Source organism: Lucilia sericata, unplaced genomic scaffold, assembly GCF_015586225.1.
Source record: "Lucilia sericata isolate MDLA Ls3-8-SP2 unplaced genomic scaffold, ASM1558622v1 Contig000079F_arrow, whole genome shotgun sequence".
In the NCBI taxonomy this organism is placed as follows: domain Eukaryota; kingdom Metazoa; phylum Arthropoda; class Insecta; order Diptera; family Calliphoridae; genus Lucilia; species Lucilia sericata.
Window position 1 is genome coordinate 274,933 of NW_023994112.1, and position 22,520 is coordinate 297,452.

At 32.1% G+C, this 22,520-nt stretch overlaps 5 protein-coding genes across 10 annotated transcripts in view; 2 read left to right on the plus strand and 3 right to left on the minus strand.

Annotated features, from left to right (window-relative positions):
- The first annotated feature begins 163 nt into the window (after positions 1–163).
- LOC119616558 (S-formylglutathione hydrolase) lies at positions 164–1,356 on the plus strand. The gene has a single exon (XM_037972980.1). The coding sequence runs from the start codon at positions 299–301 to the stop codon at positions 1,154–1,156; it is 858 nt and encodes a 285-aa protein (XP_037828908.1). The 5' UTR covers positions 164–298; the 3' UTR covers positions 1,157–1,356.
- On the minus strand, positions 1,192–3,210 carry LOC119616557 (zinc finger protein OZF). The gene is made up of 6 exons (XM_037972979.1): positions 2,877–3,210; positions 2,417–2,815; positions 2,034–2,356; positions 1,842–1,976; positions 1,664–1,774; positions 1,192–1,600 (listed from the first exon to the last, which is right to left on the minus strand). The coding sequence occupies exons 1-6, from the start codon at positions 3,012–3,014 to the stop codon at positions 1,414–1,416; spliced, it is 1,293 nt and encodes a 430-aa protein (XP_037828907.1). The 5' UTR covers positions 3,015–3,210; the 3' UTR covers positions 1,192–1,413.
- Positions 3,211–6,718: 3,508 nt separating this feature from the next.
- Positions 6,719–8,447, minus strand: LOC119616553 (zinc finger protein 771). The gene is made up of 5 exons (XM_037972970.1): positions 8,139–8,447; positions 7,357–8,081; positions 7,160–7,294; positions 6,992–7,102; positions 6,719–6,931 (listed from the first exon to the last, which is right to left on the minus strand). The coding sequence occupies exons 1-5, from the start codon at positions 8,295–8,297 to the stop codon at positions 6,769–6,771; spliced, it is 1,293 nt and encodes a 430-aa protein (XP_037828898.1). The 5' UTR covers positions 8,298–8,447; the 3' UTR covers positions 6,719–6,768.
- Positions 8,448–11,197: 2,750 nt separating this feature from the next.
- LOC119616554 (probable 39S ribosomal protein L45, mitochondrial) lies at positions 11,198–12,557 on the plus strand. Its single transcript, XM_037972971.1, has 2 exons — positions 11,198–11,374; positions 11,443–12,557. The coding sequence occupies exons 1-2, from the start codon at positions 11,330–11,332 to the stop codon at positions 12,457–12,459; spliced, it is 1,062 nt and encodes a 353-aa protein (XP_037828899.1). The 5' UTR covers positions 11,198–11,329; the 3' UTR covers positions 12,460–12,557.
- A 5,260-nt stretch (positions 12,558–17,817) lies between these two features.
- LOC119616555 (limbic system-associated membrane protein-like) overlaps positions 17,818–22,520 on the minus strand; it is a 96,672-nt gene continuing 91,969 nt past the window's right edge. For all 6 annotated transcript variants that reach the window (XM_037972977.1, XM_037972975.1, XM_037972974.1 and 3 more), the window contains exons 4-6: positions 22,256–22,466; positions 21,879–22,136; positions 17,818–18,719 (exon numbers count right to left, since the gene is read on the minus strand). In XM_037972977.1, coding sequence (XP_037828905.1) covers positions 18,430–18,719; positions 21,879–22,136; positions 22,256–22,466 — 759 coding nt within the window. In that variant the 3' untranslated portion in view covers positions 17,818–18,429. The remainder of the gene's footprint in view (positions 18,720–21,878; positions 22,137–22,255; positions 22,467–22,520) is intronic.

Here is a 22,520-nt window from a genome sequence, read left to right on the forward strand (position 1 = left end):
ATAAATAACAACATATTTTTGGAAAGCGCACCAATAATGCCATATTTTCCATTAATAATTGGTTCAATTTTGTAAACAAATTTTGACAGTTGAGTATTTCGAACAAAAACAAATTGCCTGTGGTTTTTGTAGACGTTTGTTGTACAACAACTCGTGTCGCTACTTTATTAATTTACTTTGATTAATTCTATGCCGGTGCAAAAAGTTTTGTCATCAGATAACACTTCCGCGTGAAAAATCTCGAAGTTTTTGGGTAATAATTTAGTATTTTTCTAAAATTATTAAAAATATACTCAACATGTCGCTTAAACTTTTATCGACCAATAAATGTTTCGAAGGCGAACAGCGTGTATACAGTCATGAGTCCAGTACATTGGGCTGTGAGATGAAATTCGGTGTTTATTTGCCGCCTTGCTTGTTGGAAGATAAAACCGAATGTCCGGTATTGTACTTTTTAAGTGGATTGACCTGTACCCACGAAAACTTTATACACAAGTCCGGCGTTCAACAGTATGCTGCCAAGCATGGTTTGGTAGTGGTGAATCCTGATACTTCTCCTCGTGGCCTTAACATTGAGGGAGAAGATGATGCTTATGACTTCGGTACAGGAGCTGGTTTCTACGTTAATGCTACTCAAGAACCTTGGTCTAAGAATTATCAAATGTTTTCTTACGTTACTCAGGAATTGGTGGAATTGATAAATAAAAACTTTGCAGTTGTACCCAATAAGAAGGGTATTTTTGGCCACAGCATGGGTGGTCATGGTGCCTTGGTTTGTGCTTTAAAGAATCCTGGCCTATACCAGTCGGTTTCAGCTTTTGCTCCCATTTCAAATCCTATTGAGTGTCCCTGGGGTCAAAAAGCTTTCAAAGGGTATTTGGGAGACGACCAAGAAGCTTGGAAACAATGGGATGCTACTCATTTAGCCAAGGATTATGCTGGTACCCCTTTGGAATTGTTTGTTGATCAAGGCAGTGAAGATGATTTCCTTAAACAGAAACAACTACTTCCTGATAATTTGTTAGCCGCCACTGCCAACAATGATCATTTGCAAACCATTTACAAATTGCGTGAGGGTTATGATCACAGCTACTATTACATCGCCTCCTTTATAGGCGAACACGTTGCTTACCATGCCAAATTATTAAAACAATAAATTAATAATTAAAAATGAAACAATTGAAGAATTTAATTTCAGAAAATTTACTCATTGAGATTGTTTATTTTACAACTTAAATGAAGTAAATGTCCAAATACATAATTTTAATATTAAACTATATTTTTTGTATAAAGTTAAAGCTAAACTAAAAAAAGAAAAAATATATATTTAAATGAATGTTCCATAACTTGCAATAAGTAGAGTGTAAATTATTTAAAAAAAATTAGTGTTGTAATTCGTTTCTTACTAAATATTTAGATTTCCAGCAGCTGTTGTGCAGCTGCTTCTACATGGACATCATGATAGACGGCCTCGTGCTCCTGATTGACATCGGATTTGGGTACTTCAACAACTTCCAGTTTGATACCTTTTCTCTCGTGTATCAATTTATGGTTGCGCAACTTGTAGTTTTGTGGAAAACCTTTGCCACAAATATCGCAGCTGCAAAAAATAAATATAGGTATAGCAACATAAAAATATAAACAAAATATGTTTACAACTTACACGAATGGCTTTTCACCGGTATGGATCATTTTGTGGAATTTCAAAGTATTGGTATAGGTAAAGCTCTTGCCACAAACATCGCATACATAGGGACGTTCATTGGTGTGAATACTAGAGTAAAGAAACATATCAGTATTTCTCTCATTTCTACGAATTTTGATTATAATCCATTACTTACCGGTGATGCTTGTTTCTTGTAGACAAATCAGCAAATGCAGCTGGACAATAACTGCATTTATAGGGTCTGTTACCCGTATGGGTGTTCATATGTCGAGCCAATTGTTGGCCCTGGGCAAAGCAATGACCACAGATTCTAAAAAAACAATTATGATAAAACAAAACATCTTTCAAGTTAAACAATTGCACTTACTCGCATTCATGAGGCTTAATGCCTTTGTGCAACTTAATGTGTTCTGTTAGTCTACCCTGCGAAGGATATTTGTTGCCACAAAAGTCGCAGATGTAAGAGGTTTCCTTAGGTTTCTTTTCTTTGGGTTCTCGTTTGGCACGTTTTGCTGCTGGGGCTGCTTTACGGCTGGTAGAAGCTTGTGCAGCAGAACGTTTTGCTAAAACTTTTGACTTTTGTTTGGCGTTTTCCTTTTTAATAAATTCCTCATCATCATCCGATGAAGGCAATTCTAAATCTTCTTCCAACTCTAGATATTCCACATTATCCTGGCTGTCGGGTAAACTCTATAAACAAAAAGTTAATTAATTACTTTGAACACACACAAACCCATTTAATTTCCATACATCATTATCGAAGGTATCATCTGCCAGTTGAAAAACTTCCTTTTCTTCCTCTTCAGTCATGGGTTCATAAATCTCTACAAAATCATCATCTTCCTCCTGTATATGTACCGTATATTCTTCTTTTACCATACCCGCATTTTCCTGCTCCAATTTGACCATCAAACCTTCGTTAGATTCTTCTACAACATAACCATCTTCCGTTATTGACAAAGCATTTCCTACCGAGTCATTTTCTTCTTCAAATTCATTCTCAGTACGCTTTTCAACCTCGACAGGAGCTATAAATTTACTCAAATGATTGTGAGACCTTTGGCAGGTTAGACGAAATTTATATGCCACTTGCAAATATTTGTGACATTTGCTGCAGATTTTATCGGGATAATGATCAAACTGTTTTATCTAAATTATTAAAAATACAATTTTTTTTAAAACATTTCAATAAGATTTTTAAAATACTTACGGGCACTCCACCGCATTCCAATATCATACGCGTTAAATCTTTTTCAGCATTTTTATCAAATATTGTTTGCATTTCTTCTTTGGGCTGCTTTAAGCAGATTCTACACACCAGCCATTTTTCATTTAGACCCGATTTCATTTTATTGGAGTTTTTAGGCAACTTAAAGACTTTAATATAATAGCAAAATATTTGGAGAGATAATTTCTTTTAGTTTTTATTATTTTTGCTATAAAATTTTCTATTTATCTTAAAACTTTTAAGAAAATTTCACTGTAAAATATGACGCTTGTTTTGTGTTGTTGCTTTTGTTGTTGATATGTCAAATTTTAATCAATGTGTGGTTTGTGTCAATGTTGTTCAAATGCAACTCTGATAAAATGTCATACATAGTGATGCCACGTTGACAAATTTTGTTGTATGAAAATTAGGATTCTATAAATCCACTTTCGAATAATCGAACAATCGACTTTTTGTCGAAAAGTCTAGAACTAGAACTAGTAACAGAACTAAACTATAACAAGAACTAAGTAGACTAATCTGTCAAAAGACTAGACTTTCGACTTGTTTATCGGATAGACTCTCGTCAAGTCTAAAGACTAAACTTTCGAATAGTGCATGAACTAGACTCTTGACTTATTTATAAACTATAATCTAATACAATTTATATGATTCTTTCCAGACTGCTAAAGCCGAAGAACCAGAATCTCGTTATAGTTCCTCCTCCAGTTTAAGTAGTAGCACTACACCCGAAATAACGACCAGTACTATGCCTTTAAGTAATACAAATACCAATACAACTGACTGGTCAGAAAATGTAAGTCTTGCAATGTTATGATTGTTATAATAATAAAAAAAATACTAAAAATACTTTTATACTCTTCAATAAACAATTAATGTTATTTCCAAATTATATATATTTTATAATTTTTTTAAAAGAATTCAAAAAATTTCAAAATTTAACACGTTCTACGCTTGTTACAAATGTATGTAAAATAACAGAAGATCAGATAAAGAATTTGCAAAAATTTGCGCGAAAACATGCAACTGCGCGCAAAAAATTGCAGAATTTTTCCTTCAAACAGATTTTGTTTGATGTCCCATTTAAATACATTTGTTTGACGATCTAGGAAACTCTGGTTTGTCAAACAGCGATGTATTTTTCTATCTCGTGTTTGCTAGACCTGGTCCACAGTAGGAAACTTTTGTTGAGAAACTTTTTGAGAAACACATGAAAACTTTTGTTTCAGAAACTACGTATTAATTGCACTGATTTGTTGTTGTAGGAATGAGAAGAATAACAAAACAAAACAAGTTTCCGAATACGGGAAACTCCGTACCGCGAGAGAGATGAATGATATTCTTTCTCTTTCTCACGCAAAATCAAAAGTTTCCCAAAAAAAGTTTCCTAGTGTGGACCGGCAGCTACAAACACAAAGTGTTTGAAGTAAAAGCAGCGACTCGAATTAGGCGCGTAAACACGAAAATATCTGAGGCGAAGCACATACATCGAACGATGAGCAAAGTTTTACAACGGCCAAATTTCAACGAGCGGCTTATTTTTAGATAAAAGAAAACTTGCTAAGCAAGTTTTTTTTTTTAAATGAAAACAAATTAATTTTATATTGTAAAATTCCATAAATTTAGCGAAAGTGTTCTGTAAATTATACAAAATGTGGCGAAATTTTCAAGCCTACGGTATTAAGCTGAAAAATTTTCGCCGGCGGCGGCTTTGACATTTTGTTCGGCGGTTAGGCTTAAGCCGAATCGGCGCAAGTCTCGCGCTTGTTTTGTGTTGTTGCTTTTGTTGTTGATATGTCAAATTTTAATCAATGTGTGTTTGTGTCAAAAATCTTCAAATGCAACTCTGATAAAATGTCATACATAGTGATGCCACGTTGACAAATTTTGTTGTATGAAAATGTATTAGCTGTGGTGAAATATGTTGCAAGTGGTGAATTTATTTTAGTTAATTTTAATTTTAACGATTTATTTATTTTTAAAGTGGATTTGTCAGTAATGCAACAATGTATGTATTTTTAACAGTGTACACAATCGACACGGGATTTTTTTTTAAATTGTATATTTCAATTTCAGACTTTAAAGTATTTATTATTAATTTTGTGTAAAATAATAAAAATTTCATAACAATTCCACAATCAAATGTAACAGCTTTTTGTTATTCGCAATTTTACCACGGGTTTAACAACTTTAATGTCCGCTAAAACGTTATTGTTATTGTTGTGATCGTATTTTTTGTAGAGTGCAGAATCGTAATAGATTTTTTTTTGCAATAAATTTGGTAGTAAATTTTAAAGTGCTAAAAGTGAGGTGTTTTTTTCTAAAAATTAAGTTTTAAGTGTTAATAAAATAAAAAAAAGTGTTAGAAATGATTAGTTTAGAGTCTAAACTTTAGACAGAAAAAAGAGAGTTAAAAATTTTGTGTGGTGTTCGACGCGTCCTTTATTTTTTGCAATTAAAGGGAAAAAATGCAAATTCATGGTATGTACCTATATTTTTTAACAATTTTTATTTTACATTTACACAAATGCAGTAACATTAGTATATATTATTTCATAACGTCCGTGTCCAGGCTGTGGCACTTGGTGTCTAAACTTTGGTTAAGTCTTCGGTGAAAGGTGAATAAATATATGTAATAATGTTTCCCTTAGCAGTTGCAATTAGTTTATCTGCTAATAACTTTACCAAACAATTCGTGACTCCCGCCGTTAAAAGGTGTCGCTTTTCTTCTAGTTTGTGTTGTTTTACCTTGGCCGTAAGAAGGCCAAGAAGGTGTTTTATCTTGGGCGGAAATAGGCATCTTGGACTAGTATCTAGACAAGAGTATTCAAAAGTATTGTTTGATAATTCGTTGTACTATTACCGAGAGAAACATTGATAATCTTTCACAGAGAATGATTTAGGTCATTCCAGTGTGAAAATTCAATCAACTGTTAACGAGATTTTTTCAATAGAGACAAGAGCATTGGAAGGGAAACTTACTCCAAGTACTACTTCCACATAGAGTATAAAAAAGTACTTTAAAGATGTATATCACTTTCACCCAAGCGTTAAGACAGTTTCCGGTCAAATTTTTTAAAGTTAACGGTATTTGATCTAAATAAAATTTTTAATTTATTAACATAAAATTGAAAATTATTGATATAAACAAGTGTCATTGTTTGGCCCAAGACATTTGCATGGAATAAAAGCAAGGATAGGAACTGCGGTTTATCTCTCTTACTATTATGTCATGCAAATTTGTTTGTGAAAGGTTTTAGAAAATCGATTTTCACCAAAATGTAGCGAGTAATTTTTATTCCTTATTAGGACACTGCTTGCTATCACATATTGACAGAGCCTAATTTTGGTTATAATCAAAATGTACATAGAATACCATAGAAACACATATTTTTATCACAAAGTATTTAAGTGAATTAAATGTCCGACATTTACCCCCTAATTTTGTAAAACACTTCACCTTGCGTTGAAAATATTTTCATACAAATTTTTGAAAATACAAAAACAATTTATATGAAAAATGAAGTGAAGTAAGGTGAAGGGATTTAAAAAATAACCCCCTTAAAGTTTATACATCGAGCATTGAAATTTAACACTCTCTCAGACCCGTCAGCGACTGACATCTTCAATTTTCTCACCTATCACATCTCAGAAAACCTATTGTCGATTTTTTTTCTTTTGCATAACAGATAGCGCATCATGTTGGTGTTAGGAAATAATAAATTGACTGGTCTATGGGTTAGTTTATTGACTAGCTACTTTAATAGTTTTATGCATTAAACATTCCCTGTAAATAAATTTATTTATTTAAAACTTGCTACTAACATAATATGTTAAAGCAAACAATAACTTTTATTTTTTATTTATTACAATTTCAAATAATTTCTTCAATTTTATATCCTTTCAATTCATTCTCCTCTTCCATATATTCAATGTCAGTTGGATTATGCACCATTACCATATTAACAATCCTATGACGTTTTTCGTGGGCATTTTTATGATGCAATTGAGAGAAGCTCTTGCCACAATAGTCGCAACTGAAAATAAATGTTATTTTACAAAAGTAAATATTAAAAGTTAAAAAACATTAAACTTACGTGTGAGGTTTTTCTCCTGTATGAGTCATCATATGTACTTTTAAAACATTGGAATAGGCAAAGGCTTTATCACACATGTTGCATTTGTACGGACGTTCGTTTGTATGTATTCTGCAAAAGTTGTGTTAATTAACAAAAAACTCTTTAAATAGTTTAATATGGACAAACCTTTCATGTTTTATCTTAGTCGAAGGGTCTCCAAAACGAGCCTCGCAAAACTGACACTTGTAGGGTCTATTACCCGTATGAGAATTCATGTGTCGTGATAATTGCGGGGTGGTGGAAAAACGTTTTTTACAGATTCTGGAAAATAGTTAAAATTTTAACATTATTAATTTATAAATAATATTTTTTTCAAAACTTACTCGCATTCATGAGGCTTATCCTTAATATGTATCTTCATATGATTATTATATTTAGTTTTCTCCGTATAGGTATTTTCACAAAATGCGCAACTATATACACCATTAACAGCCTCATCCTGGCTTTGTTTTCGTTTTCTTTTTGCTGCTGGTTTCTTGTCGTTAAAACGTTTAAGGTTAATTTCCTTTTCAGGATTTTTGGGCATCTCTTCAATAATTATATTATCGTTATTAATAGTTTCTTCATATTTATAGGCGGCTATAACATCTTCATGTTCCTCGTTTGTAAAATGTTTGGCATCGACTTCTTCCAACACATATTGGGAACCTTCATCACTTAAACTATGTAGTTCTTCTGCCTCATTATCTTCAATACTTGTGATATAAAGTTCATTTTTATCTGCTATGTTGTTGTTGTTTAAGTTAGATTCCTCAGACATGTTATAGTCCTCCTCTTCTACATTTTCCTCTACAACATAGTCTGCATCTTCCGATGTCAGCAGCACATTATCCACTTCTTCTTGGACCTCGGCCTTTTGTTCTTCGGCATCTGAATCGAAATTTATTTCGAGAGTATCTCCCTGATCCTCCTTTTGCGGTAGTGTTACAATAAATTGCTGCAGTTGATTTTGAGACTGTTGGCATAAATCACGAAATTTATAAGCAGCTCGCAATAATAACACGCAACGATTACAGATTCTATTTGGTAAATTGGTCTGATGATTAAGCTGCAAATATTAAAAACAATCAAAGGAATGTTTTCAATTGTTTACTTATTAGTTTACCTTTATAGCTCCACATAATTCTATTTTGTCCTGCAGTGTTGTGCCCAGGTCTGTGAGTTCCTCTTCACTGATAGGCTCAAATATGTTGTATAATTTTTTATTTTCGCCTTTTAAACATATTCTACATATTAACCATCGAGTATTTAATGTTTGACTCATTTTTTAAATAATATTTAAATCTAATTTGGATTTGTTTACTTTTTTTGAGTTATCAACAGACAAAAAATTGAATTTCCTAAAAAAATAGTTGGCAAGCGAACACAATCGTCAATAATAAAAAAATTCTTTGACATCTGGTTCCACAAATGTTAGTGTTGCCACCCACTAGAAATGCCAACTATGTGTATTTGATGAAAAAAAAAAACAAAAGAGAGTTAACGGTGTCATCATTGTAGCGTTTTATAATAGAATATATTGTTTTGTTTTTTTGCATTATTTCTAGTGGATACCTTCAAGTTTACAAATCATCATGTATTTCGCAAGTCTAAAAATAAAAGTTTGAAAATAAATTAAATAAGCGAAAAAGAGAGCAAAAAAAAAAAAAATAAAAGACTACTTTTTGTTTCAACTATATAACATTTAGAATCAGCTGCGCAATCTCTAAACTTCAAAAATGTGTTTAATAAGAAAAAAATATTAATCCCAAATGATGATGTTTATCCAAATTCTGTTTCGATTCCTTCCATCATAAATTGAATTCAAAAAATGTTCAACCATTAATTTAAAATTTATTTTGTTTTGTAATTTAAAATCATTTAGAATGTTTAAAATTGAATTACAGTACATATTTTACTTTCCATCATAAATTAAATTTAAGAAACATAATTGTTGATATATTTTTTGTTTAACTTGTTTTTAACAGTTAGTCTCCCACCAAATGTATCCAATAAGACGGGACTTTTGGAAATTCGATTTTTTTTTGGGGGTTAAAAAAGGATAAAAAGGTAAATTCGGTAACCTCAAATCTTCTTAACTAGAAAAGTTACAAAAACAGTTAACGCTTATCGTCGTTCATTTAAAAAAAGCGGACAGGTGTCAGGTAATTTTTTCAAATTCGGCCCCTTTGGGGAATAAACGGGTAAAAACTGTAATTCGGTACTTCTTTTGCACCCCATGTATCTTTTAAACCAGAGAACATTAAAAAAATATTTTTTAATCCTTCATAACTTGACGAACAAATAAAAATATGAATTTAGTACTTTTTGGATATTCGGACGTTTAAGAGGTGAAAATTGTACCTATTTTTGGTACTTTTTTATAAAACATTGTTTTTGTTTAACTTATACATATGAATACATAATAACGGGCTCCCAATACGATGTTGCACTTTTTGGAACAGAATTTTTATTTCGTTAATGGGGAGGAAAAAAGTACCAAAAGAAACACTAAACATGCTAATGGGGTGTTATTTGTATCACCATATCACCAAGTGATATTTTTTGCTACTTTTTCATTCTCCAACTGGTACTTTTTGAGTTTTCTATGATATTGAAATCGAAACATAAAATTAATAATTAAGGTACTTTTCGGAACTTTTTCGTTCTTTGACTGGTACTTTTTGAGCTTGCTACAAAATTTGAACCTCGAAACATGAAATTAAGCACTTAGAGTCTGGAGTAAATGAGAACCTATAAAAGTGGAACTTTATCGTACTTTGACTGGTACTTTTTGAATTTTCTAAAATATTGAATATATAAACATAAAATTAAACACGCAGTATATATGTACTAATTGAACGAACATTTATCTTGCTTACGTCCATTTTGAAAAAAGGTCTTCTTCAGAAAATGACTTAAACGCACATAAATGGCTTTCAAATGTCGATGTCGTTGAAAAAAAAATTTTTAGGAACCGAAACCTACATTTATGAAAAATAAAATTATGAGGATCGGTCCGACAATATAAACCTCTTACAGAAAATCAGTTTATAGCTAATACATCATTCCAAAAGTTATCATTATTATAGATTTATGGTAGAATTAAAAAAAAATACTTTAAATTATAGAGAACTTTGTCCATAATTGACCCAATTCCACATTTAAGTCCCTAATCCGAAAATCACGGTGACGTTCTTATTAATCTAATGATCAAAGTCCATATATATGTATATGACCACTTCCGAAATTTGATATTTTACGACAAATGATTTGCCGAATATAACACTTACTCCTTACTTATTTTAATCATAAAGAAATTACCGCTAAAATATTAATGATCTGCCTTTAGAGTTGCGAGTTTTCATACACTCTAATAATGTTTTCAAAGTGAAACTTTTGGAATATTTTTAAATTTCTTTGTGATCCCTTTAAATGATGTTGTTCTGGAAGAACTTTAACATCCATGTAAACATTTTGGGTAATAAATTGGGGGACTACCAATGACGGGAGCGGAACCTCTCATATGAATTAAATACAAATTCGTTTATCTGGGAAACTAATAGAACTAAATTCTTCAAATTTTGCACGAAGAACTTTAATATTCATCTGAACATTTTGGAGAAAAAAGGGCGGACTTTCATCTGGGGGGCTTGGAACTCCCATATGAATTAAATAGAAAAATTCGTATATCTGAGAAACTAATAGAGCTAGAGTCTTCAAATTTTACTGAAGAACATTTAGAGAAATTGCAATCATTTGCGTGGAATCTCCCATAACAAATTGTATATCCGGAAAACCATTGTAGTTAGAATCATCAAAATCGTTAAGTGCTTTTAGGGTAGCACAGCACACTGGGTATAACTAGTAAATAAACAAATAAAATATCTTTGTTTTTACGTTTTATATGGAGGATAGGGTTAAATATCGGCAGATCCTCGTAAAAATTTCTCCAAGTTTGTTTTTAATTTTTAAGAATTTTTTATTCATCCCTGCAAATTTCTCACACAACTTTTGAGCTTGCTCTGTTTTGTTGTTATAAACAATATATTTGCTTCCAAAATCCCACTTTCTGATCTCTCGGATTCCGTTTTTATTTAAAATTTAAAAACTAAACGTAGTTGAAAACTTAGCCGGCTTACAGTCGATTTTAAGCCGCCGCCGACATATTTAGTGTTAGTCGCCGCCGCCGTTAATATTTGTCGGCGCAGGGCTCTGGCAGCAGCTGAGGAAGAATTGGTTGTGTAAAGTGTTTTCAGTGGCTAAAAAGAAATTCCAATATTTTCCTTAATTTATCACTTAAAATCTTACGTAAATATGGAAATGTTAGCCTCCACCAGAAACTGCATCAAATTCATGCAGGTATTTATAACAAAAACACCAATTACAGTCAAACTTATTAATGACATGTGTGTCTGTTGTCCAATTAGTGTCTGCAGCCGGGCATGTTGACCCCAGGTGTACAGGCTTTAGTGCAAACCCAACAAGTACGTCACCGTCAAACTAAACATTGGGCTCCTAAATTCAAACGTTTGCGGAAATTGAAATTTGTAAAAATGGATTTGCCCGATTTTCATGAGAAACCCTCTGAATTGCCTCAGGATGAGTTGAAAAAGAGAATGAAAGAGCGTGGTTTTTATCCACCTAGACCTTGGCTAGAAAGACCTTTCCATATCAGTTGTACTGGTGGCATCTTTGAGCCTTATGTTCCTCCAGAGGGAGATGGTAAAAAATCGTTCATTTCTGCTGCCGGCGCTAAGCAAAAATTTGAATTTTTGGAAAAGAAATCCAAATCTATGTTGGCTGTGCGTAAAATACGCTCCTATGAAGAGGAATTCGATACTGATGCTTTCCCAAGCATTGCACAAGATGTGTATATTGAGGCTCACAAATTTATGGCCGAAAAGAATAAACATCAGTTGCGTGAATTTGTAAGCGAACGTGCCTACCCCGAAATGATGCATAATGTCAAAGATAAAACCATTCACTGGAAATTCCTTAAATCTCTAGAACCACCCCGTGTTGTACATGCTCGTGTTACCGATATTATTTCCAAAGAAAATCTCTATGCCCAAGTCACTGTACGTTTCCACACCCAACAGATGTTGGCGATTTATGATCGTTTCGGTCGTCTCATGCATGGTAGTGAAATTTTGGCAAAAGATGTTTTAGAATACGTTGTATTTGAAAAACACATTTCCAATGAATACGGCAAATGGCGTTTGCATGATAAAATCATACCCGATTGGCTGCCACCTAAACAACCAGCTCTCATAACCTACAAACTTATTGAAGATGCTGCGCCTGAACAAATCGCTGCTGGAGAAGAGACCAAACAATTGGAGGAAGGTGAAAAGAAATTAGATGCTGGCTCCGAAGCGGAGCAATTGCCTGTTGCTGCTACCACAGAGAAGGCTGCGGCGAAACCTAACGCGACGGCCATTTGATTGTATTATTTATTGTTAGGTTGGCATTTTAAACGTATGCGTTTAAATCCGATTTAATAAATTTAAATAAATTTTTTGTTTTCTTTTTTTAAGTTAGAGATTTTTGGTTTTTATTGTTGATTATTTTCCGTTAGAAAAATTCTGTAACTCGGAAAGAAATTTTACTTTTTTTATGAAAAACATTTAAAAGAGATTTTTATATAAATTTATAAAATATCCATTCGAGAAACAGTTAATATTTTCGAGTTAAATTTTTAGTGTTGTTTTGAATTTATATTTTTTATTATTTCAGAGCATTATCTTTAAATTTTTTAATTTTATTTTATTATATTTTTATTATAACCTAAACATAATTGGTGCTGAGGGCTTCAATATATTTCAGCGCTGCTGTTATCTTAGCAAATACTTATTACTAAGTAAACGAGTAATAATATAATAGTATTACCGCCATACTCAGTTTTAAACTTGATCAGATATCATGAAATAATAAATTTAAAAGTTGATTATGAATTAATAAAATACATATTTATGAGTAGATTTCGGTTAACATCTGAAATTAAATGAATTAATAATATACATAATTATGAGTAGATTTCGGTTAACATCTGAAATTAAATAAAAACATTTGTAAGTTGACTTAAAATATCAAAATGTTTTAATCTAGGATATAATTATGGACAAAATTAACTTAGAGCAAAACTATAGCCGAACTTGAACTTAACTAGAACAGAACTAGAAGTGAACTAGAAATAAAATAGAATTGATCAAGAATGGTACTAGTTTAGTACTGAACTAGAACTAAACTAGAATTGAAGTAAAACTGTACCGACTACAACTAAACTACAACTGTACTAGAACTGAACCAGAACTAGAACAGAACTAGAACTGAACTAGAACTAAACTAGAAATGAACTAGAACTAAACAAGAACTTAAATAGAACTGAATTAGAGCTGAACTAGAATTGAACTATAACAGAACTAGAACTGAAATAGAACTGAACAAGAACTAGACTTGAACTGAACTAGACCCGAACTAGAACTGAACTAGAACTGCACTAGAACTGAACTAGAACTGAACTAGAACTGAACTAGAACTGAACTAGAACTGAACTAGAACTGAACTGGAACTGAACTAGAACTGAACTAGAACTGAACTAGAACTGAACTAGAACTAAACTAGAAATGAACTAGAACTGAACTAGAACTGAACTAGAACTGAACTAGAACTGAACTAGAACTGAACTAGAACTGAACTAGAACTGAACTAGAACTGAACTAGAACTGAACTAGAACTGAACTAGAACTGAACTAGAACTGAACTAGAACTGAACTGGAACTGAACTAGAACTGAACTAGAACTGAACTAGAACTGAACTAGAACTGGACTAGAACTGAACTAGAACTGAAATAGAATTGAACTAGAATGAACTACAACTGAACTAAACTAGAACTGAAGTATAACAGAAATAGAACAGAACTAGAACTGATTAGAAATCAACAAGAACTGAATTAGAATTGAACTTAATCTGAACTAGAACTTAACTAAAACTGAATTAGATCTAAAACTGAAATAACATTAAACTAGTACCGAAAATTTAATAATAAATTTGTCTTGAGAAATTAAATAAATAATAAAATTATTGAATAATATAAACTGATTGATCATTTAACGCAAAAGGTCAATTTTCAGTTTGAAAATTACCCATTATCTAGAAAAGTTATAAATCGTTAAAAGGGCAATATTTTCCCTTTCACGCCCAACATTCAAAAGAAGACTTAATTGAAGAACATATTCAAATATTTATTATATTTTTCTCAAAGAAAAGGAAATGTGTTTCCAGTTTTGATTTACAACACTTTTATTGTTATATAAACATATACACGCACATATTGTCTATTTTCAATATTGAAATTGCTTATGGACATTGACTACAATCAGTAGTACCTTCATAAGTTACTCCACCTCCAATTCAAATGCAAATTTCATAAGCATTTAGAATATTTATGGCTCTAACGATAAATAGAAGAGTAGTACATATTATATTCGTAGGACTCCCGCCCTTATCACTTACAGCTGTAGAACTAGTAGAGGTATTTGTATTAAAGGAATAAACAATGCGAGGGTGTATGAATAACATTTTTACCCTTTAACCATATTTACGGAATTTGTTTTTTTTTTTTAGTTTGTCATTCTTTGTTTGTATGAAGAATGTCTTTAATCTTATCAGTCTGTTTTTTTTTATATTTTTTTTTCATTTTTTGTGTTAATCCTATTGACCCAGAAAATATGTTTTCTTGTCTCCTACTTCATCATCAACATAAGCAACAATATTCTCCTCCTCCAACTCCTTAGCGCCTTTTCAATATGTTGTTAAGCTTTTAAAATGTACCGTTATTATATTTTATTTTTATACACTAAAGCTTAAAACCCTTTTTGTAACAATAAATAAAATTTATCACTCTGTGTGTAATCTCTACAACTGCTACTTACTACTACTACTACTACTGCTGGCTGCTATAGTTTCTAGTACAGGGTGAAGGAATAATTGCTTCCACCACCGACTTTGTACCAACGTTACCACAAATAACAACAACAAGAATAACAATACACAAATACAACAACTACTTATCCAAACTCAAGTAGAGCAATTATTTAACTAAACTATAGGGGGGATCTGAAAGGTCAAGGTCAAATACCTCTTTTTAGCTTTATGCTGCAGCCGAGTCGGCAGCCAACCATCAGCCAACTCAGCACGAATACAAAGAATTCAATTTGAATTCTTTTTACAAATTCAAAAAGTTACTAAATTATTGTACGATTATACATAAATAAAGATTGAGAAGAAACAAAACAAATTAATAACTAAAAAACCCAAAAGACCGACCGACTGAACCTAACAATCGACCCCTTAGAGTGTTCAACAAATCAGCTTCTGCTGTTTTATTTTATTTAGATTTTTTTCTTTGTGCAAATAGAAAATGTAGTGATTAATTTTCTTTCATTTATTCTTTATTATTTTATCATCTTTTATAATTTTTTTTGTCTGTTTTTTCTTTATTTTTTTTTTGGTTTTCTTACCACGTATTATTTATGTGCTTAAAATTTATTTAAATAAAATTTTATTGAGGTTTAACCAAATGGGTTTAGAACAAAATTTTTGCATAAATAATAATAAAGTCTAAGAAAATTAAAGCGAAAAAAAATCGTTATTAATAAATGCAGTGAAGATTGAAATTGATAAAAGTACTTTTTATTGGTACAAAGTCGGATGGAAGAGTATAGCTAACTAATCTTTATAAAACACTAAATACAAAGATCAAGATACAAATGTTTCTAGTTTACAAGAGATGCCGCATTCAGTCTAATTATCTCTAAATATTAAACAAGCCATTAAGTCTGAACTGAATTTATCAAATTTTAATAGTAACTTTAATTCTAAAGAATATGATTATTAATACAAGACGAATTTGTATTCTCCAATGTCTATTATCTAAGAAAGAATAAGTACTTAAAATAGTACAAAAAGAAAGTACCATTATCTTTAATGTTACATCTCCGTTATAATGGTTGCATTTTATATCACTTATTTTACTCATCTCTTTCTCTTTTTAATTGTTATAAACTAGTACTTATTCTTTCGTACTCAATACAGTACATATAATTAATTTGATATTAAATACCATTTTACATAATTAAGTACTCATACTAAGAATTAAATTAAAACTTGTAATAATACAAGTGTTCGTACAAGGATGGATATTTTATGATGTTTTTCTAAGAAATGAACTTTATGAAGAAATTTTACTTTAAAGGGCTTTGTAAAATTATTCAATAAAAATCGTGCTGTAATTATTTTTAATTACTAATAAGATTTATAAAAATTAAGTTGTTTCAAACTAACGCATACTTTGTTCAAATAGGTCGGACTTTTAAATCTATCGAAATATGTACATATCTACTTGAGTTTATATTTGTGGACTGGATTTTCACATAATAGATATTTATCATGTTATTTTGTTCGTAGCCACCAGGTACCGAGAACAATTAATTGCAATGAATTATAACAGAACTTGAACAGAATTAGAACTAGAACTAGAACAGAACTAGAACAGAACTAGAACAGAACTAGAACAGAACTAGAGCAGAACTAGAACAGAACTAGAACATAATTAGAACAGAACTAGAACAGGACTAGAACAGAACTAGAACTAGAACAGAACTAGAACAGGACTAGAACAGAACTAGAACAGAACTAGAACAGAACTAGAACAGAACTAGAACAGAACTAGAACAGAACTAGAACAGAACTAGAACAGAACTAGAACAGAACTAGAACAGAACTAGAACAGAACTAGAACAGAACTAGAACAGAACTAGAACAGAACTAGAACAGAACTAGAACAGAACTAGAACAGAACTAGAACAGAACTAGAACAGAACTAGAACAGAACTAGAACAGAACTAGAACAGAACTAGAACAGAACTAGAACAGAACTAGAACAGAACTAGAACAGAACTAGAACAGAACTAGAACAGAACTAGAACAGAACTAGAACAGAACTAGAACAGAACTAGAACTAGAACAGAACTAGAACAGAACTAGAACAGAACTAGAACAGAACTAGAACAGAACTAGAACAGAACTAGAACAGAACTAGAACAGAACTAGAACAGAACTAGAACAGAACTAGAACAGAACTAGAACAGAACTAGAACAGAACTAGAACAGAACTAGAACAGAACTAGAACAGAACTAGAACAGAACTAGAACAGAACTAGAACAGAACTAGAACAGAACTAGAACAGAACTAGAACAGAACTAGAACAGAACTAGAACAGAACTAGAACAGAACTAGAACAGAACTAGAACAGAACTAGAACAGAACTAGAACAGAACTAGAACAGAACTAGAACAGAACTAGAACAGAACTAGAACAGAACTAGAACAGAACTAGAACAGAACTAGAACAGAACTAGAAAAGAACTAGAACAGAACTAGAAAAGAACTAGAACGGAGCTAGACGATTTTGATTTCAATACGAAATTAAAGAAAATATTTATTTATTTTTATTTTGCGGAGATCGCTATTATATCCTTGACTAGGTGCCACCCTAATGTATTATTAATTAATTTATTTTTAAAGTATGTATCCTTAAGGCATCCTTTACTAGGTGTCACCCTAATGTACGTATATAAAATATAATAAAAACACCAATTTTCATTTAATAGAATTTTACCTAAAACTATTTAGTAATAAATAGTAAATACTATTTACCTAAACTAAATCCCAAGAATTAATAAAAAAACAATTATAATTATTTATTATTATTTATCTTTGGTTTTTATTTTATTTTTACGTTTATCTACTTAATATTATGTCATACATAATTAAAATCTTTTTTATTATTTCATTATTTTTGGTTTTTTCTCTGTGTTTATTTATTTTTTTAACTTACTTAATTATTTATTTATTTATTTATGTAATAATTAATAACTATGAACAATATAAACAAATGCAAAGTTTACTCTCTTTTTTTTTGCACACACAATTAACGTGGTTTTGCAACAGTTTTGACCGCCATATTTGTATTTTGCTTTCATTTTCAATTTAAATATTCAACACCCTTATAATCACCCAATTAGGGAGAAACTCAGATGTTTTTCGGTTTTTAAATATGTTATGCTTTTAGGCATCGCTACCATTGGCTGTTGCTGCTTGTTTAAAATTTAAAAAATAAATAATAAAACGTGTGTCGTTTTTTGTTAAAACTTAAAAATTAAAAACATCTAATTGAAGTTAAAACGATCAAATCGCTTAAAGTCGAAAAAACATCCATTATTGTGGTGTTGAATGGTGATTTTTTGTTGTTGTTTTTCTTATTGTTGGTTTTGTTGCTGTTGTGAGTGTTAATGATGTTGGGCAATGCATTAGATTCGGCCAATGCCGAATATTTCCCACTTGATTACAGTCACCTGGTAATACAGCGCGGCAGTCGACCATTATGCACAAGGAAACACTGCGATACGGTCATGCCCAATAACACTAGACAACAATTTGTTGTAATCATTAAATCAACTATGGATGAGAATATATGATGCAGGGTTGACAGATTGACGAATGCCGAAATGAGGGCATCATACGATAACGATCGCATGACTATACGAATTGATTGTGTCAGAGTTGAAGCACTATTGTTGCCATGTTGCATGGCTGCTGGATGTTCACCGTTAATGACATGTACTACGACCGATGCGGAATCTATAAATGAAAGAATAAATATTTAAAACTTCGAATGTTATTTCTTCATTTACTATGACGAAAATTGAATCGAAACGGAACTGGATTTAACTTAAAGAGACTTTACTAGAACTGAACAAGAACTGAATTAGAACTGAACTAGATCTGAGCTAGAACTGAACTAGAACTAGAACTGAACTAGAACTGAACTGAACTAGAATTGAACTAGAACTGAACTAAAACTGAACTAGAACTGAACTAGAACTAACTAGAACTGAAACTAGAACTGAACTAGAACTGAACTAGAACTGAACTAGAACTGAACTAGAACTGAAACTAGAACTGAACTGAACTAGAACTGAACTAGAACTGAACTGAACTAGAACTAGAACTGAACTAGAACTGAACTAGAACTGAACTAGAACTGAACTAGAACTGAACTAGAACTGAACTAGAACTGAACTAGAACTGAACTAGAACTGAACTAGAACTGAACTAGAACTGAACTAGAACTGAACTAGAACTGAACTAGAACTGAACTAGAACTGAACTAGAACTGAACTAGAACTGAACTAGAACTGAACTAGAACTGAACTAGAACTGAACTAGAACTGAACTAGAACTGAACTAGAACTGAACTAGAACTGAACTAGAACTGAACTAGAACTGAACTAGAACTGAACTAGAACTGAACTAGAACTGAACTAGAACTGAACTAGAACTGAACTAGAACTGAACTAGAACTGAACTAGAACTGAACTAGAACTGAACTAGAACTGAACTAGAACTGAACTAGAACTGAACTAGAACTGAACTAGAACTGAACTAGAACTAGAACTGAACTAGAACTGAACTAGAACTGAACTAGAACTGAACTAGAACTGAACTAGAACTGAACTAGAACTGAACTAGAACTGAACTAGAACTGAACTAGAACTGAACTAGAACTGAACTAGAACTGAACTAGAACTGTACTAGAACTGAACTAGAACTGAACTAGAACTGAACTAGAACTGAACTAGAACTAAACTAGAACTGAAATAGAACTGAACTAGAACTGAACTAGAACTGAACTAGAACAGAACTAGAACTGAACTAGAACTGAACTAGAACTGAACTAGAACTGAACTAGAACTGAACTAGAACTGAACTAGAACTGAACTAGAACTGCACTAGAACTGAACTAGAACTGAACTAGAACTGAACTAGAACTGAACTAGAACTGAACTAGAACTGAACTAGAACTGAACTAGAACTGAACTAGAACTGAACTAGAACTGTACTAGAACTGAACTAGAACTGAACTAGAACTGAACTAGAACTGAACTAGAACTGAACTAGAACTGAACTAGAACTAAAATAGAACTGAAATAGAACTGAACTAGAACTGAACTAGAACTGAACTAGAACAGAACTAGAACTGAACTAGAACTGAACTAGAACTGAACTAGAACTGAACTAGAACTGAACTAGAACTGCACTAGAACTGAACTAGAACTGAACTAGAACTGAACTAGAACTGAACTAGAACTGAACTAGAACTGAACTAGAACTGAACTAGAACTGAACTAGAACTGAACTAGAACTGAACTAGAACTGAACTAGAACTGAACTAGAACTGAACTAGAACTGAACTAGAACTGTACTAGAACTGAACTAGAACTGAACTAGAACTGAACTAGAACTGAACTAGAACTGAACTAGAACTGAACTAGAACTGAACTAGAACTGAACTAGAACTAAACTAGAACTGAAATAGAACTGAACTAGAACTGAACTAGAACTGAACTAGAACAGAACTAGAACTGAACTAGAACTGAACTAGAACTGAACTAGAACTGAACTAGAACTGAACTAGAACTGAACTAGAACTGAACTAGAACTGAACTAGAACTGAACTAGAACTGAACTAGAACTGAACTAGAACTGAACTAGAACTGAACTAGAACTGAACTAGAACTGAACTAGAACTGAACTAGAACTGAACTAGAACTGAACTAGAACTGAACTAGAACTGAACTAGAACTGAACTAGAACTGAACTAGAACTGAACTAGAACTGAACTAGAACTGAACTAGAACTGAACTAGAACTGAACTAGAACTGAACTAGAACTGAACTAGAACTGAACTAGAACTGAACTAGAACTGAACTAGAACTGAACTAGAACTGAACTAGAACTGAACTAGAACTGAACTAGAACTGAACTAGAACTGAACTACTAGAACTGAACTAGAACTGAACTAGAACTGAACTAGAACTGAACTAGAACTGAACTAGAACTGAACTAGAACTGAACTAGAACTGAACTAGAACTGAACTAGAACTGAACTAGAACTGAACTAGAACTGAACTAGAACTGAACTAGAACTGAACTAGAACTGAACTAGAACTGAACTAGAACTGAACTAGAACTGAACTAGAACTGAACTAGAACTGAACTAGAACTGAACTAGAACTGAACTAGAACTGAACTAGAACTGAACTAGAACTGAACTAGAACTGAACTAGAACTGAACTAGAACTGAACTAGAACTGAACTAGAACTGAACTAGAACTGAACTAGAACTGAACTAGAACTGAACTAGAACTGAACTAGAACTGAACTAGAACTGAACTAGAACTGAACTAGAACTGAACTAGAACTGAACTAGAACTGAACTAGAACTGAACTAGAACTGAACTAGAACTGAACTAGAACTGAACTAGAACTGATCAAGAACTGAAATAGAACTGAACTAGAACTTAACCAGAACTTAACCAGAACTAAACTAGAATTGAACAAGAACTGACATATAATTTTAGGCTCACGTGTTACAATCTTTACAATGATCTAATATAGACTTATTAAATCAATTAATTTCTGTCAATATTGTCAAAATTTTCTGCTATTTTTTCCGTTACCAATTCCTAAAAGCTGACAAATAAAAGCAGTTTTCATAAAGTCCTTTTTCGCATAAAAATGTTATCAACTAATTCTCATGTACTACTTTGGTTGGTGGTACTTAAATTGTTTTCATTGCATTTCATCGTTAATAAATTAATAGTGCATATTCAAATTGAACTGTTATTAGAAACAGCGTGTTTGCAATGTTGCAGCTATTTTGTATTTGTTGCTGTTGCAGCTGCCTTATGCGAGCATGCATGCGTGCAACAAAATAATGTCTGTCTAATTACATACCAGAACTACTGGGAGAACATGTATAATTCCCAGAATCTGCTGATGTTGCCTTTGAAATCAATAATTTACTTGTGCGTGTTGTTCGTTCGGTTATAACGTTGATGCCACCACGTTGCGAATAGTTCATTAGACGTTTTCCTTTGTACCAATAAATAAACGAAGGCGGAATGGGTGATTGCATAGCAAGGCATGTTAAATTAATATCACTGCCACTTTTGATAAACAATTCAGGATTACCAAGTATTTTCGCTCGAGACACTTTAAAAGGCAAAAAATTATAGAAAAGAGAGCAAAAGGAACAAGATAAAAAAAAAGAAAAGGTAAAATGTTAAAATGAAATAATGTGTGTGTGGCGTATAAATGTGGCATTAACTTACCCACAACATTCAAACGGAAACCTTGGCTTATTTTTGGTTCAGTTGACACCTGACACTCGTACGTGCCGGAATCTCGAGGTTGTGGCGATGATATTCTCAATGTCCATTCGTCTGAACCTTCGGTGTGCAAAGATTGAAATCGTTGATCATTGGTGTATGTTAATATGCCTACAGTCAGTATGTGCAAGTCACGTTTGCGTATCCAGGAAACCTGTGGATGTTTTTGTGTTTTTTTGTTTTGTTTAAAAATGTTATGTTGAATTGT